The sequence below is a fragment of the Colletotrichum paranaense genome (genome assembly GCF_030867605.1).
Source record: "Colletotrichum paranaense strain IMI 384185 chromosome Unknown Scaffold_1.1, whole genome shotgun sequence".
Lineage (NCBI taxonomy): Eukaryota > Fungi > Ascomycota > Sordariomycetes > Glomerellales > Glomerellaceae > Colletotrichum > Colletotrichum paranaense.
In genome coordinates this window covers 4,538,883-4,562,152 of record NW_026848959.1, presented here as the reverse complement: position 1 = coordinate 4,562,152, position 23,270 = coordinate 4,538,883, and the positions used below count along the sequence as shown (strand labels likewise).

General features: G+C 52.4%; 8 protein-coding genes across 8 annotated transcripts; 7 read left to right on the top strand and 1 right to left on the bottom strand.

The window, feature by feature from the left end:
- Positions 1-838: 838 nt before the first annotated feature.
- Positions 839-2,124, top strand: CPAR01_01583 (uncharacterized protein; the record flags this gene model as incomplete). Its single annotated transcript, XM_060485872.1, has 3 exons — positions 839-1,044; positions 1,124-1,460; positions 1,522-2,124. The coding sequence occupies 3 exons, from the start codon at positions 839-841 to the stop codon at positions 2,122-2,124; spliced, it is 1,146 nt and encodes a 381-aa protein (XP_060356729.1).
- Positions 2,125-3,563: 1,439 nt separating this feature from the next.
- CPAR01_01582 (uncharacterized protein) lies at positions 3,564-4,422 on the top strand (the record flags this gene model as incomplete). The annotated part of the gene is made up of 3 exons (XM_060485871.1): positions 3,564-3,702; positions 3,792-4,081; positions 4,174-4,422. 3 exons carry the CDS (start codon positions 3,564-3,566, stop codon positions 4,420-4,422), a joined length of 678 nt encoding a protein of 225 aa, XP_060356728.1.
- Positions 4,423-4,909: 487 nt separating this feature from the next.
- On the bottom strand, positions 4,910-6,811 carry CPAR01_01581 (uncharacterized protein; the record flags this gene model as incomplete). Its single annotated transcript, XM_060485870.1, has 1 exon — positions 4,910-6,811. The coding sequence occupies one exon, from the start codon at positions 6,809-6,811 to the stop codon at positions 4,910-4,912; it is 1,902 nt and encodes a 633-aa protein (XP_060356727.1).
- Positions 6,812-9,518: 2,707 nt separating this feature from the next.
- CPAR01_01580 (uncharacterized protein) lies at positions 9,519-10,757 on the top strand (the record flags this gene model as incomplete). The annotated part of the gene is made up of 1 exon (XM_060485869.1): positions 9,519-10,757. The coding sequence occupies one exon, from the start codon at positions 9,519-9,521 to the stop codon at positions 10,755-10,757; it is 1,239 nt and encodes a 412-aa protein (XP_060356726.1).
- A 2,355-nt stretch (positions 10,758-13,112) lies between these two features.
- CPAR01_01579 (uncharacterized protein) lies at positions 13,113-14,282 on the top strand (the record flags this gene model as incomplete). The annotated part of the gene is made up of 3 exons (XM_060485868.1): positions 13,113-13,544; positions 13,639-13,726; positions 13,816-14,282. 3 exons carry the CDS (start codon positions 13,113-13,115, stop codon positions 14,280-14,282), a joined length of 987 nt encoding a protein of 328 aa, XP_060356725.1.
- Positions 14,283-15,566: 1,284 nt separating this feature from the next.
- Positions 15,567-15,899, top strand: CPAR01_01578 (uncharacterized protein; the record flags this gene model as incomplete). Its single annotated transcript, XM_060485867.1, has 2 exons — positions 15,567-15,671; positions 15,753-15,899. 2 exons carry the CDS (start codon positions 15,567-15,569, stop codon positions 15,897-15,899), a joined length of 252 nt encoding a protein of 83 aa, XP_060356724.1.
- Positions 15,900-17,774: 1,875 nt separating this feature from the next.
- On the top strand, positions 17,775-19,868 carry CPAR01_01577 (uncharacterized protein; the record flags this gene model as incomplete). Its single annotated transcript, XM_060485866.1, has 7 exons — positions 17,775-17,815; positions 17,879-18,087; positions 18,183-18,737; positions 18,830-19,044; positions 19,116-19,394; positions 19,443-19,454; positions 19,515-19,868. The coding sequence occupies 7 exons, from the start codon at positions 17,775-17,777 to the stop codon at positions 19,866-19,868; spliced, it is 1,665 nt and encodes a 554-aa protein (XP_060356723.1).
- Positions 19,869-20,504: 636 nt separating this feature from the next.
- On the top strand, positions 20,505-23,243 carry CPAR01_01576 (uncharacterized protein; the record flags this gene model as incomplete). The annotated part of the gene is made up of 2 exons (XM_060485865.1): positions 20,505-20,936; positions 20,997-23,243. The coding sequence occupies 2 exons, from the start codon at positions 20,505-20,507 to the stop codon at positions 23,241-23,243; spliced, it is 2,679 nt and encodes an 892-aa protein (XP_060356722.1).
- Between the last annotated feature and the right edge of the window lie 27 nt (positions 23,244-23,270).

Genomic DNA, 23,270 nt, shown 5'->3' with positions numbered 1-23,270 from the left:
TCGTGAGTGCAGACTGGAGGTGTGGTAGAGTGTTTTCGAGTGAGGTCGAGATAGACTCGGCAGCGGGGATGGGCCAAACTTTGTTTCGTCAAAGCTCAGCTTCCTTGCTTCCGATCTTGGCGGTTGGAGTGACCAAAGTCAACGATGACGTCTACACCGAGGAGTGGAGAAATTCCGGAGCGGTACCCGGGCGGCTGGGGAAACAGCCTGGCCACGGATCCGGAGGCTGCGGTTCGACCGACGCCGACGGACGCATTGCCGACCTCTCACGTAATGAGGTTCCGTCCGGAGATAGGAACTTGCGGCGCTCGGGGTCCTTCGGGCTCCTTTGGCAACATGGGCATGACAAACGGGAAATGACGAACTACAGACTCCCTCAAGCGAACACCACCGTTGAAACCGAAACCGAGCTGCGAGTCGAATGACGGGATGAACCGAGACCGAAGTTGATGTTGTAATCCACAAACCTTTCGACGCTGCAATATCTTGTAGCCGTAGAAAGACGTAGGAATCATGAGCACATGAGCGTTTTTCGATGCGGCTTCCGCACCGGAGCGTTCGGCTGATTCGTTCTGCGATGCGATGTCAGGGGAGCTTGGTCGGCTTCAGTAGCCTCTACTGAAGGGTTGCGGCTATGTTCAGTGGGGAAGTAGCGAGAGCATCTTGAGTCGAGTGTCCCCTTTTCTCGGCGCAGCAGAGTTCTAAATGATGGCAGTCTTTTCTGCTCTATATAAGCCAACATGCAGCGATCCTCGAAACATCCAGGCTGGCCTACGAAGAAGTCGATTGTCTCAAGAGCCCCTATCTTAACACGCACCATCTTCAATTACGACCGACCATGAAGCAAATTAAAGCTTGTCTGCTGGCTGCTGTAGCCGTTCCGGCATCTACCTGCTCTGCCGAGACAAGCACCGGAGATCGTGTCATCCAGCTTGGCAAAGACTTATATAATGGCACAACTAAGGTCCAGTTCACCACAGAAGCTCTCGGTGAAGCAGACTTCTTCAAGATCGACCCGGGCCCGAACGCAACTACCTTTGACTCGTACGTCATCAGACCCTACGTGCAGCTAACCCCCCTGCTGCATCCTGCCATATATGTGATTGACACAAGGTCTCCACAGATGGTACTTTGACGCGATGAACCCTTCGACCAACGAGACCGTCGTCTTCAACTTTGAGATCCAGAGACCGACCGATAACGGCGCAGATGTAGGCACCACACAGTACCACGTATCCCTGTTCGGATCCTTTGCGAACGGAACGGCCTTCAGCTACGGAGTCAACTCCGAGTACGCCAACATCACCGAGCGGGCGGACAAGAGCATGCGCGTCGACTTTTTCGGCGGCAGCGAGGTCAGCTGGTCGGGCTCGAGCTTGCTGCAGCCGAGACCGGTCTATAATGTGACCATCAACTCTCCCGAGACTGGCATCTATGGAAGTCTTATCTTGCGAGGCAACGTGAGTACAAGTCTACTACCAAATTGGATGGCCGGAAGACTGACATACTGGCTGTTTCCAGACCGTCGCCCCCCACTACACCTGCGGCACCGACGCAGCTGGCGTAAATGAGAAAAACGTCGAAGGCGTAGCCTGGGCCAACGCCCTTCCCGACGCCGAAGCAACAGTCGACCTCAAGCTCGGCGACACGGCGATGTCCTTCTCCGGTTACGGCTACCACGACAAGACCTGGGTCGACCGTCCCTTCCAGGAAGCGATTCAAGCCGCCTTCTGGGGCCATGCTCGTCTGGGTCCATATGCCGTCGTCTGGTGGCACTCGCACGCACAGGACGGCACCGAGATCAGCTCCGAGTACCTCGCGACCTACGAGGACGGCCACGTGATTGCGTCGCGATGTGTGGACCGCGTGAATAACACGCTGGGATGGGGTGAGGGGCAGATTTGGCCACTTGTGCCTGGGACGCCAGCGCCTGCTGGGATGATCATGCGGTGGGACTTGGGGGATGCTGGGGTCTTTGTGGCGAATATTACAAGTAAGGATATCTTTGTCACGATTCCTTTCTGGCAGGCTGGAAGAGGGCCTGTTTCTGGGGGTTTTGTCGGTGGGGAGCAGTACACCGATGAGACTGGGTTGTGGTCTCTCAACCAGCTTCCCAAGTTGTAGCAAAGTTGGTCTTGAATCGGCTGCACATTCACCATCGTAAATTCTTCTTGTAGTAGATATTTCATGACTTGATGTTGTAAAACATTGACATCATTGCGCCGAGGCGTTATCTCCTGGTACATTTGAAGGTTGAAAGATAGAATATATAATGCATTGCATACACGATGCTATCTTAGTAGTCTACGCCTATTCTCCGAATCGTCTTGAACCCAAAAATGACTTGCGAATCGTTTGCGAGTGCGTCATTTTGCCATGTCGAATTTTGTCGCTCTTAAACCCTAGTGTTTATGGCGATATTGTGAGCATCATCCAACATCCCCTTAACCAACCTGCTAGCTGCATCTCGAGGCGCTGTCAACGTTCTAACATCTTGTTCCATAATATGAAAGCAGCGTCAGCATCTTTTGAGATGCCTTGGACCAAGCAATCGAGAGACGTTGGTAAGTTACGCCCACCTGATATCCAACTCCAGCTACCAAATCAACTCCAGAGCAGCTGACAGACCGCCTCAGACAATGAACTGAACAATCCAGCTCATTCCAGCCGGCACAACCACCGTCGTTCTTCACGTCTTTCGGCCAATCAGTACATGTCATCTCCCCAGCATTGAGGAAGCGCATTCGGGAGCTGCAACCGCGGGAGAGAGTGCGTGAGTTTGAGCAAGATACTTGCATCCGCGCTAGCGCCCGCCGCTCCCCCGCCCCCGCCATCCACCAACTCTGATTCGCCGGCTGAACAAGGGGACCATTCCCATCTTGAGCCTCTCGCCCAACCTCAAGTCAGCCAAACGACCGTTTTTCACGAAGGAAACATCTGGGCCGCCTGTTTGGCTCTTTGGTAATCTCGCTCAAAGACCAGCCAAATGCTCGCTAGACCCAGGTACCTTGCCTAAGTGAAAATAAACTTGCTCAGTTGGTGCCCTCCATTGGTGTACTTTTCCGTTGCGGAACTGCTCGCCTCTCGGTCTTTCAGTCCGAGGCTTTTGTCTTTTCCATTCCCTATCGCCATAAGGACAGCCCGAGGCCTCGATATGCTGCTGTTATTTCACAGTATATCCGCCAGCGGGCTATTTCCCTTGAGGCCGCACCACAGGGTAGCGCCGTAAGAAGTCTAGGCCGCTCTCACTGTGGCGTGTGAGGGAGTTTTCTTCGCGCGGAAGCTGGCCTGCCTTAGTCTACCTGCCACGATGCTTACAGCTCAGATCCCTGTCTACGTGACATCCCAAAAGTAAGGATAAGCTACCCATTTAAGGTATGCTGCAGGTGTTACGTGCGGAGGTTGATTTGTTTATATAAATGCTTGCCTCACAGAAGTCAAGCTATGGTACCTCCAGCCATCCTCTTCTTCATCTTCTTGGCAGTCCTCTTCCATCGTTGATCTCTCCATCTGACCCGCTGTACAAAGTTAGAAGCTCTGTCGATCTCATACCACTTGCAATCATGGCCCCCAAGACCCTCCTGCTCACCCTCGGCGCCGCTAAGTTTGCGTCCGCTCACTTTGGCCTCGCCTACCCTTCATGGCGCGCTGATACCCTCAGCGGAACGAACCTGACGGGTTACTCCCAGTGGACTTACCCCTGTACAGTTCCCCTCTTTTCCCAGTCACTCTTGCCTTCGTCTCCCCGTAACTCGAGTGCGACAAGTGACACAAGCTGACCTCCTCACCAGGTGCCGGCGCCCCCTACGGAAGAGGCAACGTCACAGACTGGCCCCTCGACGGCGGCTCCATCGAGCTCGACCTGCACCACGACTGGACTTACGTCTTCATCAACCTCGGCCTGGAGTCCGGCGGCAATGTCACGACGCACAACATCACCCTCACCCCGCAGTTCTGGAACGCCACAGGCTCCGGCACCCTCTGCGTTGAGAAGCTGGCGCTGCCGACGCCCGCAAAGGACGGTCAGAGGGGAAGTATCCAGGTCGTGACTGTCGGCGAGTCTGGGTCTGGACTCTACAACGTATGTTTTACTATCTTCTTTGATCAAGTACTGTGGATGCTTGTTGAAAGAAACGTTGTGTGGAGAGGATGCTAACGAGATGGACGATGTAGTGCGCCGACATCCGCTTTACTTCAAACGCCACCACCCTCCCCTCGGATCAGTGCAAGACGGAGGGCGTAACGGTCCACACCATCAAGGAGCAGAGCGCCAACGGAACCAACAGCACCAGCGGGAACAGCACGGGCAACTCTACCTCAGGCAGCGGTTCCAGCGGCGCGGCAGGCAACGGAGCCCACATGCTCGCCCTCTCATCGGTCGTTGGTCTCAGCATGGCATTTGTCTTTGGCGTGAGTCTGTAAGACAACATCCAGAGGGAAAAGATGTGACGGGAGCTTAAGGTGTCTTAAGACATCTATCACGGAAGAGGGGACAGCATGAGAAATGCGTTCGTGCTTCTAATGTACATGAATGCTTGATACCAGTTCATCCTCTGGATGACCGATATGATAATGAAAAGGAAATTTCTCAAAAGATGCTATGCTCAGATATATGTATGTGTATATATGAGATGCGAACCGTGTCCAAATATGACCAAATGCAATGCAGCCTGACCTGCGTGAATGTTACTGAACGAGGTCGGCGTGAATCCCCAGAACCAATCAAAAAGCACTTACTCAAAAACCATGCATGCTACTTTCTCAACATCAGTGGTATCTCTCGCAAACATCATGCAGCTTCATGCGCACCGGCGGGGCAGTGGCGTCTATCTCGACCAAAACGACAACGTATAATCCAGATTAAATCCATGCCAAAACATGAGAAAAGGGTATTGGTGAGCGCAACCGATCATCTCTTCACGAGAGCCTGCTGTTCCATGACATACAGCTCTCTCACAACGCGGGCCATGGTGATCCGCTGTGTCGGCGCGGGTATCAACATATCGGAAACAAGCCGCTCAAGCTTGTCACGCGGGTACAGCTTCTCCCTCGCCACCGCAACCTCGCTCAGCCATCTGTACATCTGATCCACAGCAGGGCAAGGCTGAGCGGGGCCCCTCTGCTGCGGGTTCGGCGGGGGCGGGGGTCGATTCACGTCGGCAATCATCCAGTACAGCGCCGTCTGTTTAGCCTGCTTCCGTGAGCGTGCGTCCGGGAAGGGGATCTTGCCGAGAACGTAGAGCATCGTCACGCCGAGCGCCCAGACATCCGACGGCGGGCCGCGGAGCTTCTTGCCGATGAACTCGGGCGGGATGTAGTACGGCGTCCCTCCCGTCGTCACGGGCCCGCTGGTGTGCGTCGACAGGCCGAAGTCACAAAGCACGGCGCCGCGGGAGGGCGAGTAGAGGATGTTGGCGGGCTTGATATCGTTGTGGACCAGGTTCTTGCTGTGCAGATAGTGCAGTGCGCCGCTGATGTCGCGCGCGATGGCAAAGGCGTCAGTGCGGTCGCCGAGGAAGCTGTGGTCTAGCTGGGAGCGCCAGACGCCCTTTGCACTGAGGTCCTTTGCGTCGACGTGTTCCATGTAGAGGGAGAGGTAGCGGGCGTCGCCGCCGTAGAGCTTGACGATGGACTCGTGGCGGAGGTCGTCTTGGGACTGGTACTCGCGGAGCCACATGTCGGCCTGACGGATCACGTTACGCTCGTTGTTGTCCTGGGGCTTCGAGGCGGTGTTGGCGTTTGCGTTGGCAGTGCGGGTCTTCAGGACTTTGACAGTGACGATGCCGTCTGGAACGTTGGAGTGCTCTGCAGTGAAGACGGAGGAGAGGGCGGTGGAGGCGATTTGGTCGCGCTTGGAGACTGTGTACTCGTCGATCTCGCAGCCGCCGGGGATGACGACCGTCTCGTCCTTTTGCATGTCCAGAAGGGCGTGGCCGTTTGTCGCCACAAGTTCTCTGCCCTTGGCTTCTGTGGGCAAGGGGAATACGAGTGGTTGTGCTTGTGGTCTGAGGAACATGATGACGCCGTCTTCCTTTTCCTTCTTCACTATGCCGGCCTCCTCCGTCGTGCGAGCCTTCTTCTCGGACCGTGGCTCACCATCATCGGCGGTGAATGACCGCTTACCAGAGGCGTTGAGGGCATCCGAGTTTGAGCTTGAGGGGAGTTCGTCTTTGAGGTCCGAGTCGGCATGTTTGAAGTAGGCGGGCCGCTTCTCCAGGATCCTAAAGTCGAGCACTTCAACATCGCGAACGTTTATCCTCCACGTTCCTGGTGACAGCGCCTTGGGGGCTCCCGGATTGACCCCCCAGCTGGCGCAAGAACCTGGATCGTCGGATATCCTCGTCAATGAAATGGGCACCTCGGATCTGTTCAGAAGTATCTGGTTATCGCTCGTCGGATCATAGTAAAGCTCACACCACAGCGGTGGGCGGGGCGTGTTGTCGTCCAACCGCTCCGGCGGGATACGCACGGAGAACTTTATGTCCCGAGACGTCTGGGAGACGGCGAGCACCTTGTGTTGAGGTTCCTGCTCAGAAGCAACCTCGGCGCGGAGAGCGAGCCACTGGCAGTTGTAGTTACCCGGGCTCACCGAGCGGCTCCGAGTAAGGGGTCGGACGAGGATGCGGATGCCCTGCTTGTGGTGGTGCTCCTCAACACGGAGCTTGTCTAGCGGCACGGGGTCGCCCGAGATGAGGTCAAAGGGTTCCTCTACGCGGATGTTTCTCATGCGGGCATCGATTTCAGATTGAGAGAACGGTTCTGTCTTTTCTTCCGACGGCTCCTCCGAGCCGCGCATCCGGCGGTCTCCCATCAAGCGAGGGAAGGGATGACGATGTTGCCTAGCCTCCCGTGGCCCATGCGCGGTTCGATTTGCGATGGCGGCTCGGCAGCTACGGATACCTTACGGGGAGATGGACTCTGGAACCACGCCAGGCACTCCGGACAGCGGGTCGTGGGGTGAGAGGTGTGAGTCGTCGTTGTCGTCGCAGTGGCAATGAGGTGACTGAGTCTGGCCGGGATGGGTTGGCCTGGACACGTAGGTTTGGTGTGAGGTAAGATGTTGTCTATCCTGGTATGGCCAGGCGGACAGGCGAGTTGAGTAAGAGTGAGATGGTGCGCGGCAGGGTGAGCGTGGTCAGATCTTTTGCGATGGGCAGGGTTCAGAGCGCAGCGGTCTGTAGGTTGGCCGAGGCGTGATTTATGAATGGGGAAAAGGGAAAAGAAACAGGAGGAGAGAAACAGTTTCTCTGCCAGGTACAGATGCAGGAACAGCACGGCATTAATGAGCCTCCTGAGCACTGCCAACAAGCTGTTCTGTCGGGGTGTTGGAGAAGGGCAGACGGACAGAACTCGACGTCAGATGAACAAATGGACAGATGAGCCCAATGTCACTGAAGAGCAGACGACGGCGGGGAACGGGATAAACGGGGAGTGAACGGGGTTGAGCTGACTTGAGCTGACGGGGGGAGGGACCTTGGGACCTTATGGGAGGGCCTGCTGATGGAGTCTCAGCCTCAAGTAGTTTATCGGCCGACCAGCAGGGCAAAGATACTAATTGTAAGATTACGCTGCTCTAGCAGCAACTTGGGTGTTTGAGTGAGATTCTCTCAGTGTCAGCACATTCAGCGATATCTTTGTGTGTGTGGCCGCAACTAAGGACGAAACACACTCACTGAGTACGGAAATGATTTTGGAACGCGCGCATATCCCTAGGTTTTGAAGAGTCATCGAACCCTGTGGAACGAGACTGGTGCCTAGGGCCGGTTGGCCTTGGTCTTGGAGAAGATGTGAGGGGAAGAGGAAAATCGACTGAAATGATGGGCTGGCCGGGCTGCAGGGCTTCCAACCAGGCATGGCGCTGGAGGCCCAGAGGGGAGAGATCGTTCCCATTTGAGATCTGACCCAGCGTCAGCCCTGGTCAACAGAGGGGCAGAGGTATCCCAGCGGCAGACCTATTGTGGGAAGTGACATTAGCTTCATCGAACGAGAGCCTTCAGCGCTTCGTCGCTCATCAAGCCAAACCGGAACGTCGACTATCTCTCAGCCACAACAGCGCCTCTCATTCAACGGTCCGAACGGCGCACACTGAGGAGGATCGATCACTGTGAGTGAGACGATGGTCTGCAGGTCTCGCAGTGCCCGCCAGGCCCCTGACAGTTGACCATAACCTGACGCAATGAGGATGAACGGGATAAAGTCACTTGACCTGTCCGTATTCACGCGTCAAGGCGAATGAGTTGAGAACTGGAGAAACAGAGACAGCGGCCCGGCCGTGACTGGGACAGGTGCGGAAGAGGTTTCTTATGAGGAAGCAGTTTGTCGGGAGATCCGGACTGAGGTATCAGACTGACTGAAGACAGGTCGCAAGCCATGATAGTATTGAATATCGCAAGTCGGGATGAGACAATGACACTGCGAAATGAGTGGGTTTCGATGTATCTTGATGAGTCGAAATGTGCCTCGGGTGAGTGAGAACGGCCAACAATGAGCGAGTCACTCGGTGATTGGCTGTGGAAGCGAGGCTTGATGACTGAGCCATCCTGTTGGACTTGTGTCGCCGCCTCTTGTCATCTCCGCCCAACCAACTTTTCTTCCTTTTCCATCATCCTCCCGCTGTTGCGGAAGCAGGCTGTCTGTCGCCACCCAAATGGAAATTGAGAACCCAACTGAAAGACTCACATTCACGCTCCGAGCCAGACGGAGAGTGCGGGAAAAGTGAGTGAGTGAGTGAGAGCAGAGCCTGGCTGTGGTTCACTGCCTGCGCCCGGGCCAACCCAGAATATCGTCTCGTGGCTTGCGTGAGTGGACCCGCTCAGACGCTTGCAGCCTTAGTAAGCGTTTCCATTGGTTCTGACTGAAGATACCATGCTACTCTGCATCATTCCTTCTTCTACCATTGGCTCGCTAGAGTGGCGGAGTCTGAGAAGGCCAAGACAGCCCTGCCCTCGTGTTCCGATTTTGTCGGACACAGCAGGGATACCCCCTAGTCGTAGGGCCTCCTGTCGGCGCTAGTGCTGCTTGTTATGCCGCTAGCGTCTCCGGGTCCCTTGCACTTTCCCGTCATCTTTGCAATTCTCTCCGGCCACACGTGACTTTTGGCGATGTTTTGAATCGGCGTGAAGTTCGTCCGACTCTGGCTTCACGCACATTGCGTCCGGGCACCCCCCCGACCAACTCATTCCCGCTCTCCTCGGTGTCCCCACGCCCTGAAACCGTCCATCCTCATCACCAACGAGCCCATCAACAACCCCGACATTCACCTTTCGCTCCTCACGGACACCTGAATATTCACAATGGATACCCTTTGCAGTTGCATCTAAATGTTCTTCATGTCGTCACTAAAAAACAACCATTTCTTCCATCGAGAAAACCGAAGCCACCGGCCTCACCAGCCACCCTTCATTCCCTTCCTCCGAACCGCCTGAACCGACTCTTCTCTCCACTCCGACTCCCCCTACTACCAATCGACAACTACTTCTCGTCGCCGACTATCCTCTTCAGTACAGTCTTGCCCTAACATGGACGAACCGGGTTGTGCTTGGCCTTTCTGGAAGTTTGGGATGAAGAGAGAGGATCTCTCCACCAAACTGCAAGACCAGTACAACACGATTCCTTCCAGCATCCAGGACCCCGACGCCTTTCACAATGATGTCTGCGAGATCTCCCACATCGCCGACACCGCCGACGAGTTCCATCGCCTCATGGTTGACCGCAAGGAACAACGCTTGAAGGAACTCAACATGTCTCTTGATCTCGCTGCTGTCGAGATCATTGCGAACCCCAAGCTCGTCGGCACGGCGCAGTGGTCGTACGCTCTGCAGCTCTTCCGAACACGCTCGCTCGACTCCCTGGTGCGACTGTTCTCAAGCTACCTCCCCGACGACTATTCATGCGCGCAAGGCTACTATGCATCTTCCACCGGTACCTCCTTCAGTGATCGATGCAGCTCTCGCACCGCGAGCACCAACCTCAGCAGCCTCGACGACGGTCCCTGTTTCTTTCACGATGATGATGACGACAAGCCCATTATGACGCATGAGCCTTTTCACATTTCGACCTCTATCTCTTCCGCCATCACCACAGATCTCCCTCTGTCTCCTCGCTCCATGACGATGCACTCCGATACCTCTGTGTCGTCCCCAATCGACCATGATCACGACCACAGCTACCACCACAACCTCACGCCCGCGCGAACATTATCCTTTTCTGGATCCGAGTCCGGCCGACTCGAAGAGAGGCGGCTTCAGTGTCTCGATGATGATGACGACGACGAGGAAGAAGATACCTCGCAGTCTGAAGATCCCGATTCTCTGACGACGTCGGTCTCTGATTTAGAAGAGCACCGTTTGACGCGTGAATCTACCGTGGAGGAGGAGCAATCTAGCGAATACACCGACAGCGTCATTGAAGAGGACGACTGCGAAGAAGAGTTCCCGACAACCCAGCTTCCCTTCGACCTCTACGACGACGTGATGGAGTCTTCAGAAACACCAACACCCAAACCAGAAACAACGGCGGCGTCTTACCTTGACAGCAAATCTCCTTTCCGTTCGATACCCCAATCTTTCCGCGCATCCTCACCAAAGATACCCCATCTCCTACGCCGTCGTGACGCCAGCCCCGCAAAGGGCATTAGCAGTAGTAGTATCAGTAGGAGGACTCCCGAAGAATCAGCGTGCCGTATTCAGAAGCCGCAGCCCGACGCCGCACGCGTGCGGGCCTTGGCGGCAAGGGATCGTAGAAGAGGATTGGACTAGCATGCAGGGCGGCCGGGGACGGCGGGCGCTGTATATATGTCCATCAAGTGTACATACAATTGTATCATGAGTTCTAATCCGTTTTCTCAGTTACCTGACCTGCTTCACCCTTCGCTTGTGCGAACGCGCGCGCGCGTACTCAGTTATAGTCGATCATTCTGTCTTCCCGTTTATATGTATCGGTCTGCAGACACGTTTGTTCCATGATAAATATGACTCTCCGTCAGCGCATGGCCTCAAATAACTAATGTTCCAGGGATACGCGTGTTTAAGAAAGACAACAATGTAAGAACCACAACGAAGAAACCACCGCGTGCACGCATCGAAAACGTCGATTCCGCACCCGATTATCTGATCCGTTAAGCATTTCGCGCGACAACGTGATGTCGGTGTCGTGACGGTCTCGGTTTCTCGGTAAGTTCACGTCTTGGGTACAGCCCAACCCGTCTGACAGTGTCAGGTGGCTTGCTTGTATCTTTGCCTTGGGTTGGTGGTGTCGAGTGACCTTGCCTACCCGCCCGACTAGTGTCTAACTCACCTTACCTTTCCTTGCTTTACCTTGCCACGTTTTTATTCCTGCCCTTGCCTTGGGAATATGACGTCATTAGAGAAAGAAGCTCCTGTCTCTATTTATTGTGGTTTATTTTTGGGTCGAAGCTGGGTGTTGATCATGTGCTTCTTCTTTACGAAGTCGTGGGGGCCGGGTTCCCGGTGAGGCTGTTCCTAGCTGCCTGGTAAGTACCAAGTAAGTAGGCAGGGTGCGTGGTTCGTCCTCGAGTCGCGCATCATCCTACGATAGGTAGAACGCGTACTCATCGCTGAGATTTTATTGCCTCGTGGATTTTCAAGACTTGTCGTCTTTGTTCATATCTCATCGTGTTTAATAAGTATAATAAGTACTTTACCTTATTCAAGAGAGATGGTACTCCAACTCAAACGAGCCTCCATCAAATGTGCGGGCTCACTGACTACAGTTCACGGTGTCTCAACTCATGCTGAAGTGCTTTCGTATGAGAAAACACAGGTTATTGATCGGACTAGTTTTGTGTCGCTAGAGACTGAGTTGCCGACATGCTTAGAGCTGGCATTTCAGGGCCGTGCAACGGGAAGTATTACAATTGATTACTTATTGAAAGCTCTGAGATATCAAAGAAATTTTTCGTGTATCTAGAGAAGCACTCAACTCCCTCGGTCAGTGCATATACGTGTCTTCAATCACGCCAATATAGCAAGTAAAGCATGGATATCGGGGAGCCTGTTGTGGAAATACTATCAACTCTTTGCTTGTCGTCCCGAGAAACTAGCTATGACTGGCGCCCGGCCTTAGCAATATTCAAAAGCACGGCACACCGCGGGATGTCCGCGCTCGTTACCACGAGCAGTAAGGTTGAAACTCACCAGAAACCATCCGCGATGGTGCCCGGGGAACACTCCACAGCACCACCGGCTACGGAGCGGGGTCTTGATAATCGGCGGCCTCATATGAAGAGAAACGCCGACGGGACGGATCCAAGTGCCTCGCACCGATCTTGAGAGTCCCCCACCCCTCGACTCCCCAACAACTTTCGCATCCCACCGGGGGTTTTACTCCACCTCACTTAAGCTTGAACTCTCATGCTTAACAACAAACCTTCCCCAATGGTGAGCTGGTTGCCTTCTCGGCTCTCCCTTCTCACAACCCGATAGCTTATTGAAGTTAAGGCCTGGCACATGCTTTACGGTAATCAAAGGAAGTTGCCGAGAGGGTGGAAGGGAATTTACAAGTGCGAATCCAACCCGGAGCGATAAGTACTGCCATGTGAGAAAGCTGTTGAGGGGAAGAGGAAACGCACTCAAGATATTGTCACCTCAGCCCATTCTCATCCCAGCATCTGCACACACGAAGCCGCGCTGGGCTACCAATGGTATCCTGGCCGGATCAGTATTCCTCCCCGGCCAGGAGCAAGATCTGACGAGCCGCATGGCCGTCGGACTTTAGCTTCGTGATGGAATAGACCTAAGTTTGCCTTTGTGAGTAGGATTTGGTTCCGCCTATCTTTTTCAGTCTTCAGTCTTGTTTCGGAAAGTGGGAGTTATCATCTGTCTCTAACGGTAGGGTTTGCATTATACATGTAAAGTCATCTCAAATGCGTTATCACCCTTCAGCTTCGCTCTCGGTACCGTAGAACACCTCAGAATGATGTATAAAAATGCTCAATGGCACGGACGAAGAGTTATATAAAATGTTGCCCTTTGAACCAGTCTTATCACGAGAGCTTGCGCGCTTTCCTACTTGCCACTGTACATCTATCAAAGACACTCGAACTGAATTTCATTCCGACTGCAGTCCGATGCATCAAATTGGGCGCCATCAGCATGGCATCCTACACTCACTCAAGCAAGGGAACACCCGGCCAATCCAAACTCTTCCTCAACCCCGCGGCCCTGAGCCCCGCGGGAGACAGGGCTAACCACACCACGTTCTGGCGAAACCCCAAGGTCGGGAACATCTACCGTAACACTGAGTACATCACTGCTCCGATCACGCAGCCGCTGCTGAATTATTGCGGTCTGACAGAGGATAAGTTTGCTTCGCTCACTGAGCCTATCGAGGTGCTTGATATGTGCTGCGGTGCAGGCGTGGTCTCGGCCTGCATTCAGGAGATGCTGAAGTCAACAGGGCAAGGTGGGAAGGGGCTTGTGAGATTGACTTGCTCTGATTCTAGTGGTGGTCAGATTGAACATGTCAGGGGCCGAGTTGGGAAGGACGGCTGGACGGATACGACGGTGGTCCAGGCGGATATGGCGGTATGTGACAGGCTCCCTCCCAATATGGGTAGTTTAGAGTATCTTTGTACATGGATGGTTGATGTAACAATGGATTCTTTACTGACTACATCAGAGCTTACCATTTGAGTCGAACAGCTTTGACTTCATCGTCGTTGGCATGGCGTTGATGGTTGTCGCTGAACCCTACGCGGGTCTAGCAGGTATGTGCGCCGCCAATGTCTACTGTCAAAGGATACAACACTTTCAAGGAGAAACATCGCTCCCTGGCCTGTCACTGATTTATTAGTAGAACTGTACCGCGTCCTCAAGCCAGGCGGCCGTATCGCGAGTTCGACATGGGCAACGGAAGGTTGGGTCTACGATACCCGCGATGCCGTCGCAAACCTTAGCGTCCCCGGGCAGCAACCGGTGCCATGGCCGCAGAAGTCATGCCATCTGACCGGACTTTGGTCACCTGGCGCATGGGATGATCCCTATTTCGCGGCTGCCATGTATAATGCTTCGGGACTGACTGAGATTGACTCGGAAACTCTGGCCAAGCCTATCACTTTCAGAGATCCTGAGCAATTTTGTATTATTTTTCAGGCGCTGCTTACGGGTACCGTTGAGAGATACTGGTCTGAGGAGCAAAAGGAAAAGTTAAGGCACAAGTTGAAGCCTGTCATTGTTGAGTATTTGGGGAAAAAGTACGGCGGAGGGCCGTTTGAGATTGAGAGGTCTATTGTACTCGTTAGCGGGACGAAGGCAAAAGTGTGAATCCTTTGATATGGCAGTTAGGATAGATGAGAGATTCGGTGTCACAAAGTCTATCCTGCCTGTGCTAGTTGCAGTAAGATCCATGCGAAAGCTCCAAAGCAAGCTACTACTTTCCGAATGATTTGAGTCGTTGACTAGTGAAATTGTACACTTCCCAATCCCGCTAGATGTTCAAATCGTACGAGCATACGTGGATGGCAAAGTTTATGGTAACATATCATCAGGAAGTTCGCAGATCTCGAGGCAAAATGGGTTCAGACAGAAGTCTTATTAGTAGGCCATGGACAAAGCCAGTGGAACTGATGTTGAGAGACGCTGACGACCTCTGGACTAGAGAACTTCATTCCAGCGTAGGAGTGAGAGTACGAGAAGAAACTTGTGCCGATTCTGAAGATTGGTAAGGTGGTTTGAAGGCAACGATAGTGGGCATGCCCTGATTGACTACGGATCTGGAATATGGTCATCACGTCCCAAAACGACAGGTAGTCTTGCAAGCAAAAATGGCTCCCAATACTCAGGCAAGCGCTACGGGAGAATGACCTTTTCAAAGCCAACACAGTCTTCTGAGCAGCTAATGAATTATTATCGAGCCCAATGATACAATGATCGAGCCCAATGATACAATGATCGCGGCTTCGGCAGCTATCTACGCCCGAGTGAAGTTACCGACGCCGATGCTGAGATCTCGGGTACGCTCGCAATACCTGCAGCGATCGATGCCTTGTCCTAGGTGCCAAGCACCTCTTACGTGTCTCTCAGCTGATTCCTCTCCAAATATCGTTACGGCGATATGTTGAGTCAAGGCAAAACTAGAATATTTCCGTAGTCTGGTTTCATCCTGGTGGGCGCTGGCGTTTCTGACTCTGTATGTTTTATGATTTAAGCTTCAACGGCAGCTCTAAAGGCGCTGAGTGGACAGTGCACTCGAGCGAAGAGACCGTGGCTCAGGCCTGAAGAGCAACAACTACCGAATCAACGCGCGCTAAGGGAAAGTTTAATCGAACGTACATGCGAACGATACCCTTTGGTTAGAACCACTGTATCTGGGCCTCTGAGATATCGCGAGTAAGTTGGGCGAGGTTCTTTAGAAACATGAAGAGGTCATCGGCATCACTGACTTGGACTCTGGAGAATGGTCTACATAAGACTTAGAGTGCCCCTGCCCTGGTTTAGAAGTCGTATCCGAACGTTCCCATCTCCATGTTCCCACCAGTTTTCAGTTGACCGTCACTTGACGCAAATTTGACAAACCTATCCGATACACGAAATTGAAGCAAGGCGACAATGCGGCTTCAAGTCCTACTATCTGCTAGCACGATCGCTCTTGGAAGCGTCGGAGCCCTAGGACTGAGTCTTCCTAGGAATTCAGCATTCGCCCTGGCAGCACTGGTATGGGTCTTTTATGAGCTACCTACTGCAAATAATTCACCGCCGTGATCCGTCCAAATCGTGCTAATCAACCTTGCTTAGGCCCCTAGTGTTGCCTTTGCGTCTCCCGCACAATATCTGACGCGAGCAGCAATGAGTCCTCGCGAAGAGGGTTTGAAACTTGAGGATCGTGCGAATCGGGGACCGCCCGGTTGTGGGCGTGATCCAGCCACCTGCCAAAGAGACTAGGCCTCGCGATGGTTCAACGGCGGGGTCTACAACCTCCAAGGTCGACGTGTGAGTGACAGATCTACGAATCGGTCAAAGTGAAACGGTTAAATATATCATGGAGGCACACGAATAGACTATCATTACAGAACATCGCCACTCTTGAATGCTGAGATTGCCTCTTTTCCTCGATGTTTAAGAGGAAAAAAAAGAAACGAGTGTAAAAAAGATGAGAAGTCTAGGATCACGATGTTGACTTTCGTCAACGACTCCACTGAAATTGCCCTTGTTTGGAACGTCGATGTTCCAAATGGCTGCCTGCTGTCGTGACTGCACACGAATAGGAGCCAATGGAAGCCCAAATGTACTTTCACTGGGCTTTCGAGATATGTTGAGGTACTCCAAGAGCTTCCAGCCAATCATTCACAAATATTTGTCATCGCCTGGTCATTTCATGTTAATTAGAAGTGCCGAAGCATGATGGCCATGCGATTAGCTTGGAAACCTCCATCAGGTTGGTCCCATGAAGGCGCAGCACACAAGGCGAGCCCAGAGGCAGACTGCCGCAGAGCCTGACTTTACCCCTCGTCCTTCCCACAAAATTTCGTCAATCTTCCTATAGCAAGATCCTCCCTCTCGTTGGTATTCCCTCGAAAATTTATCTTCTTTTCTCCTGCGTGTCGTCTCAGGGCATGGCTGAATTCTTTGGAGTTGCCGCTGGAGTGGCTGGTTTTGTGTCCCTCATGGTACAGATTGGTGAGGGCGCCAGCAAATTGCGAGCTATCCACGACAATGCGGGCAAGGCTGCGACCGATATCAGCACCCTTATCCGAGAACTTGATCTCTTAACATATGTTATGCAGGATATAATTGCGCATGCTTCTAATCGCAATGATTCTGTGGTTCAACATTGTCAAGCGGATTGCGACCAAGTTGTTCGGGATTTGAAGTCTCTGATCGCGAAGATACCTCCAACATCAAGAAGTACTGTAAAGGCCAACGCGCTCAAGTTCCTTGCTTTCCGAGATTGGAACGAAAATGTGATGGCTTTGCAGCGAAGTATTCAAGGGGCGAAGATCAATATGATTCTGTGCGTGCCATAATCCTTTGAAGATACTTCTGCCGCCTCTCAATCACTAACAGAGTGTCAATGTCAGGATCACGACGTATAGAAACTCGAACCAGCTTAAAGAGTTAACCTTGGTCAGCCAACTTCACACCTTGCCGCCGACAGGAAATCCTCCTGAAGAGTCAGCCTCAGAGCTGGCTCCGGCATCTGCTTCGGACTTATCCCAATCTCCAACCGCCTCCGTTGGCATAGTGCCAAGAAGAGAGAAATTGAGGGCCAAACATAGAGGAAATTGCCTTTTGAGACCATGCTCTTGTGTTTGCCATCGCACGAACAGGACAACACATCGGTTCTGGGCTTTAGAGTATACTCCTTGGGGCGCTTTGCAGCAGAGCTGCGACCTGGAGACCTGCAACACGACAAGATACGGAGCTTCAGTGAGGCTTGCGTTCTCGCAGTTTGGCATTAGATGGGCAGCAGTGCTTGAGGTCTATACTATCACATCCGCAGGCAGGTACTCATTTCGTCCGAATCTCGAAATGGAGCAAATAGTGCCGTACACGTCTCCAGGTTTCGAGATTATATGGAGGTGCCAGACGTACAGCATTGGATTCGAAGAGGCTAGGGAAAGCCTGAGACAGCTCTACAGAGCAGACCCGCAAGGTTTCAGCCGTCACGTGAATCCAGGTGGGAAGTCCTATATCGAGGTGGGTTTGCCAAAGCTTCAGTTACGGCCATATTCTGACAGATGATGGTGATAGGAGATTCTGAGGTATCCGTGGGCAAGGGGAAATGATCAGACTCAATGGGAACTACTGATACTCTTCATGCAAGAGTTCGGAATGACCAAAGGGACTGACAGTGTGCCGTAGGTCAAACTCGTAAACTGGGAGCATGTGAAATGGCTAAGGTCATTGATTCGTCATTACAGGTTTCTTGTGCAATGCGCGCAGTGGATTGGCGAAGGCCCCCACTTTTACTTGCTGGAACTCCTTCTCGATTTGGGTTACGATGTCTCCGGAGTTGTTGGGGATTTTCAAGACTGGCCAGCGCTGTCATCGCCGAACTGGATCTCAGAAGCAATTACCCCAGACCCTTTCTTCATCGAATATTTCAAGATAGTGTGCACACACAACCAAGGTTAGTTCAGTCCTCAGCCTAAAGTATCTCACTGATTTCTGTACTCGAGAGGAATAGCGAGGAAAACGAAGTGGCCCCTAACGTGTGATACGCAGGATTCGCTGGAATGACACCTCTCCACGAAGCTATACTGCTCGAGTCGACACAAACAATAGCCAGGTGGATATCTAAGTCTAAGAAAGACGAAAAGAACAGCTTCGGGCACACACCCCTTCACCTGGCTGTTTCGGATCCTCAACGATTGAAAGCACTCATTGACTCGGGACATGATGTTAACATGACTGATATCCATGGCATCACACCCCTGATGTACGCTGCTGCCATACACCAGGATGAATCCGTCACCCTTTTGATTGAAGCTGGGGCCTGCATCAACGCAGGTGATAAAAAGTATGGGCGTACTTTTCTACACTACGCCGCCGTGCGTGGACATTGGAAGTTCATCTTCAGGTTCCTAGTTCGGCTGGAAGGCTTTGCCGACAATTGGATTGTGGAGGGCTGGGCCGAAAGCGCTGTCTTGTTGTATCACGTCGAATATCACAACCTTGGCAATCTTGAAATGCGCGAGGTTTTTCTCGGGCAGCTTTTGATGAAGTGTCGTACAGCCAACTTGACCTTTGATGAGGTGACTTCTGGCATTAAAGACAATTGTCTGCTACATTACAACACCGGAATCACTGACTTCGAGGCTTTGCTGGAGCAAGGGTTCAGGCTGTTCAACCATACCTTATGAATAGCAAAGGCCAAACCCCTCTGATGGTAGCCGCCGAATTGGGCGAACCTGATCTGGTCAGAAAGCTTGTTGAAGTCGGAGCTGACGTCAATCTCAAAGGCTTGCATCATAGAACAGCCCTACACTTCGCCCTTAGTAGAATGGAGAAGAGCCGAGGCTACGGCTTCAGGATTGCTATGGAGACTTTGCGGATACTGCTGGCCGGAGGCGCGAATGTCTTCACTGTAGATGGCTGCGGATGCCCCTGTTCATCATTTGGCCGTCTCTCGGTAGTTGACTTGCTGAATTCTTCCAGACATTGGTGGCAAGGGACATGGGAGAAGCCTCCAATCGCGGCGATGAAGAGCTTGGAATGTCCCATCTTTGCTTCCAGCATCATTCAGCGGATGGTCTCTATGGCTTTGTTGCTTCATCTCGTCCACTCTGCCTGCAGGATGAAGAAGTGGACGACGTACTCGACGAAGAGTCAGAGTTTCTGGCCATTTTGGAAACTGAGATGGAAGAATCAAGTGCCAAGGACTTTGAGCACCTACTTAAGGACTGGCTCAAGCAGATGAATAGCAGACTTGATAAAGTGGTTGAGGAAAAAAGCAGATCAGATGCTAAATGTGTGAAAGGGTAGGCGGAAGTCAAGGTATGATGAACTCTACCCCAATGTGCCGTCGTGCACCAATACTCATGAATTACCGAACAGCATGGCTACCAGGTGGATTATAAACGCGATTGCTTCTACCACAACTTTGTCGTAGACGTAGACTGGCCAGATCCTACACGAGCAATCAGATCTTCTCTGGCTATGTACTTCGCTTGGATCGAGCATGAATACGATCATGGGGCCACTGCACGCTTGGCTGGACCATTCCACAAGGGCCGGTACTCTACTAGGACCCCAATGGTTCACAAGTTTATCGAAGTCTTCTGCATACCGACAGCAGAGATTGCACACGCTTTGAAGCGCTCGGACGCGACTATCGAGGAAGAACGGTATGGACATGTCAATATTGAGCTGATCATAGAACACTTTCTTCGGCCTGCTTCAAAGTACTAATGGATTGACGATCGTCTTGGAAAGCAACAAACATTCCCGACCCACGGGCTGGCAGAAGTGTTTCCCTTTGAGAGGATCAATCTTTATAACTTTCGTTCATTTTCGGTCCCTTTTGTGAAGTCTGTAATTTGGAAGAAAATGGGTTGTTTGGGTCGAAGAAGATCTGGATAGTACTTTTGGTACTTAGGTACCATATCGCAGCAATACTCAGATTCTTCCAAGGCCATCGTCAACTACAAAATGGGAGACGGTTTTGATGACAGTAGCTGTCTTGGCGATGCCCTATTGCGCCCAACCGTACAGCAAAGAGGTGTAGCCACACATGATTTGCCGAACTCTGATAGCGTGGTTGGCCTCCTGCATTTGCCTTGTTGCTGCATCAAGGCTGCGCTGAGATTTTCACTTGGCTTTTCACTGGTTGTCCTGAGGTTACCCCTCTTCAAGCAGTGCGAGGAGGTGTCTGCTGTTTACTACGTATAATTAGCTTACACTTCTCGCTCAGGATCATGTGCGTCCCTCAACTATCGCCACTCCGCTGTGGCTTAGATAAAATACCCTACATCGGCCAGTCGTCCAGCGTTCAACCCTCCCTCGGTTCTACCCCAGCAGTCATTAATAATCTGAGCAAATTTTACGATGGCGAGTTGGCTGGAAGTCAGAACGCGAGCGGCGGCACCATCGCCAGCCGTAAGGTGCCGATTTGATCTCAAAGGATGTTGCCGCTCGGGGTCTTACTGCCCGTTCATCCATGAAAGGCCCAGAAAGTCGCCTGCATCCGAAAAGGCCGATTCGGCCCTATCTCCAATTATCTGCAAGTTCTTTGCAAACGGCTTCTGCTCCAGAGGCGACAAATGCGCCTTCCCTCACATCTATCAATCCGTGCCGCCTGGCCCATCTCACGAGGTTGTGCTGGAGGACGTGGAGCCCACTGGACCAGCAGCGGAAGACTCCCGCTCCAAGATCGCCTGCGCCTTCTTTGCAAAGGGGCATTGTAGGAATGGCGTCAAGTGCGCATTTTTTCACGATAATGTCCCAAGAGCAGCAGCATCGGCAGCAAGTGAAGTTGCGGTATGTGGAACCTTAGACTCAGCAAGCGACCGAAGATGGATGCTGATTGCCCACTTCTAGCCGCCCGAACCGCAAGAGAAGTGCACACGAGAGCTGCTAGGTGCCTGGGTGAACTTTGGCTCAGGCGCATCCGTCGAAAAGGTCTCGCTCTTCTCCGACTTTTCTACCGCCAGCATTCTCGACCTACCCGCTCGAAGCGATGTTGCAGCAGTATCACGACTCCTGAGTCGGTTGGGGTTCGACAATCCAAGTATCGCCATTCGCGCAAGACCTCAATGCATAGGGGGCTTGATGTGTGCTATCATTCGGGCAGAAGACCCTGACTTTGCACAATCACTCTACGAAAAGTTCAAGAATCCTAAGACCGAAGAAATATCTGGAATACCAGGATTGAAGGTCGAAGTGCACAAGCCTCTAAATCTCGATACCAACAAGGGGTTCACCCACAGAGTAAATCGCAAGAAAGTCATTTGCTCCTGGCACAAACCACAGCAACTGGCTTGCTTGACCTTTGGTTCCGAGTATGCAGAGAGTGAAGTCCGCAGTAAGTTTGGGACTGGGAGATATACTGTACTGGGAGCGAAGGTTTCTTGTGCATCAAGGTCAAACACGCTACATCATCGACAGGGGAGCAGCTTGGGCGTGCGATATCCAGCCAATTCGTCACCGAAGTTGAGACTTTACGTTCCACCACAAGCTACGAAGGACGACATTGTCAGCATGATTCCTCAGAGACAGCGACCCACAAGTGTTAAACTTGAGGGACTGCAGGACCTGGACAATACCAAGAGCGAGATTGACTTGGTTGAAGCTCTACTCGTGGACATCGGACCATTGGAGATGAGACTCACAGCGGACGCAAACTGCGTTGGCAAAAGAGTCAAGGCGATGGCTCGTTTCTCAGACGAGGCAGACGCTATGACCGCGGTCAGGTTGCTTGACTCTAAGCCCTTGCCATTCAACAAGGACGACAAACTCAGCATCATTAGACTTCACTCTGCATCCTACAAGGTCGCGAATCATATCTTCAGTGCGGTTCTTGTGGACTTCGAGAAAACTGCTCAGACTTTCAGCTTGAAAAGAGTCACTTTTAAAAGATTTCCATCGCAACATGGCTATACCACATTGAGACTCGAGAGTGAAAAGGGAGTCGATCTCGCGAGAGCCGAGACTCACACAGACAAGCTTCTCGAAGGACGCTTGGTGTACGATGCTGAAGGCAAGAAGCCCCTCTGGAGTCCATCCTTCAACAACAAATCACTTGCGAATAGACGCCTTCGGCCCATTGAGAGACAGCATAACGTAGCATTCCAATGCGTCCGATCCAAGGCCGAGATCCACGTCTTTGGCTCGTTCGAAGCCTCGCAGAAAGCTTGCGATGCATTGCTTCAGTGTTTCAGCGACAATCCTTCTACGATCCACTACATACCTTTGACCTCTGAGAGTCTGCACTGGGCCATCAGGGGAGGATTCAAGGCTGTCTGCGAAGTCTTGGGTCAAGAAGCTGTATCCCTCAACATTCTTGCGACACCCAAGCGATTGGAGATCATTGGCCCGCGAGCTTCTTTCGACACGGCTATAGATATCTTGGCCAATGGGCGGCTACCTCAGGAACAGGACAAGACAACCGGAGCAGACGAGTGCTGCCCGGTTTGTTGGACAACAGCTGAGAACCCACTGAAAGTTAAATGCGGACATGTGTACTGCCGCGACTGTTTCGAGAACTTTTGCCAATCAATCGTCGGTAACGGAGAATCGGGGATTCGCTGTCTGGCTGACGAGGCGGGTTGCAATGCCTTGTTCTCACTCCAGGAGCTACAAGACTACCTGTCATCGCTCACCTTCGAAGAGCTTCTTGCTTCCGCGGTGACGAGTCATGTCAAAAGTCGCCCGAATGAGTTTCGCTGGTGTCCAACCCCAGACTGCCAAACCATATACAGACCGACATTGCAGGGACCGCCAAAACTCTTCAGCTGTCGAGGATGTTCAAATACCATTTGCTCATCCTGTAACGTCGACCACCGCGGCAAGACCTGCGCCGAACACAAACACATCACTTCAGGAGCAGCTGCAGATGCTGACAGGAATTTCGACAAAGTCAAGAAGCAGCTGGGCATCAAAGATTGTCCTAGATGCAAAACTTCGATTCAAAAGTCGGATGGCTGCAATCACATAACTTGCAGCGCTTGTAAAGCACACATCTGCTGGGTTTGTCTGGAGGCATTCAATGATTCAAAGCCTTGCTATGATCACATGAAAAGAGCACATGGAGGAATCTTCACAGGCGATGCACTTTACGAGGCATGAACTTGAGACGAGAAGAATAGGTCTCAG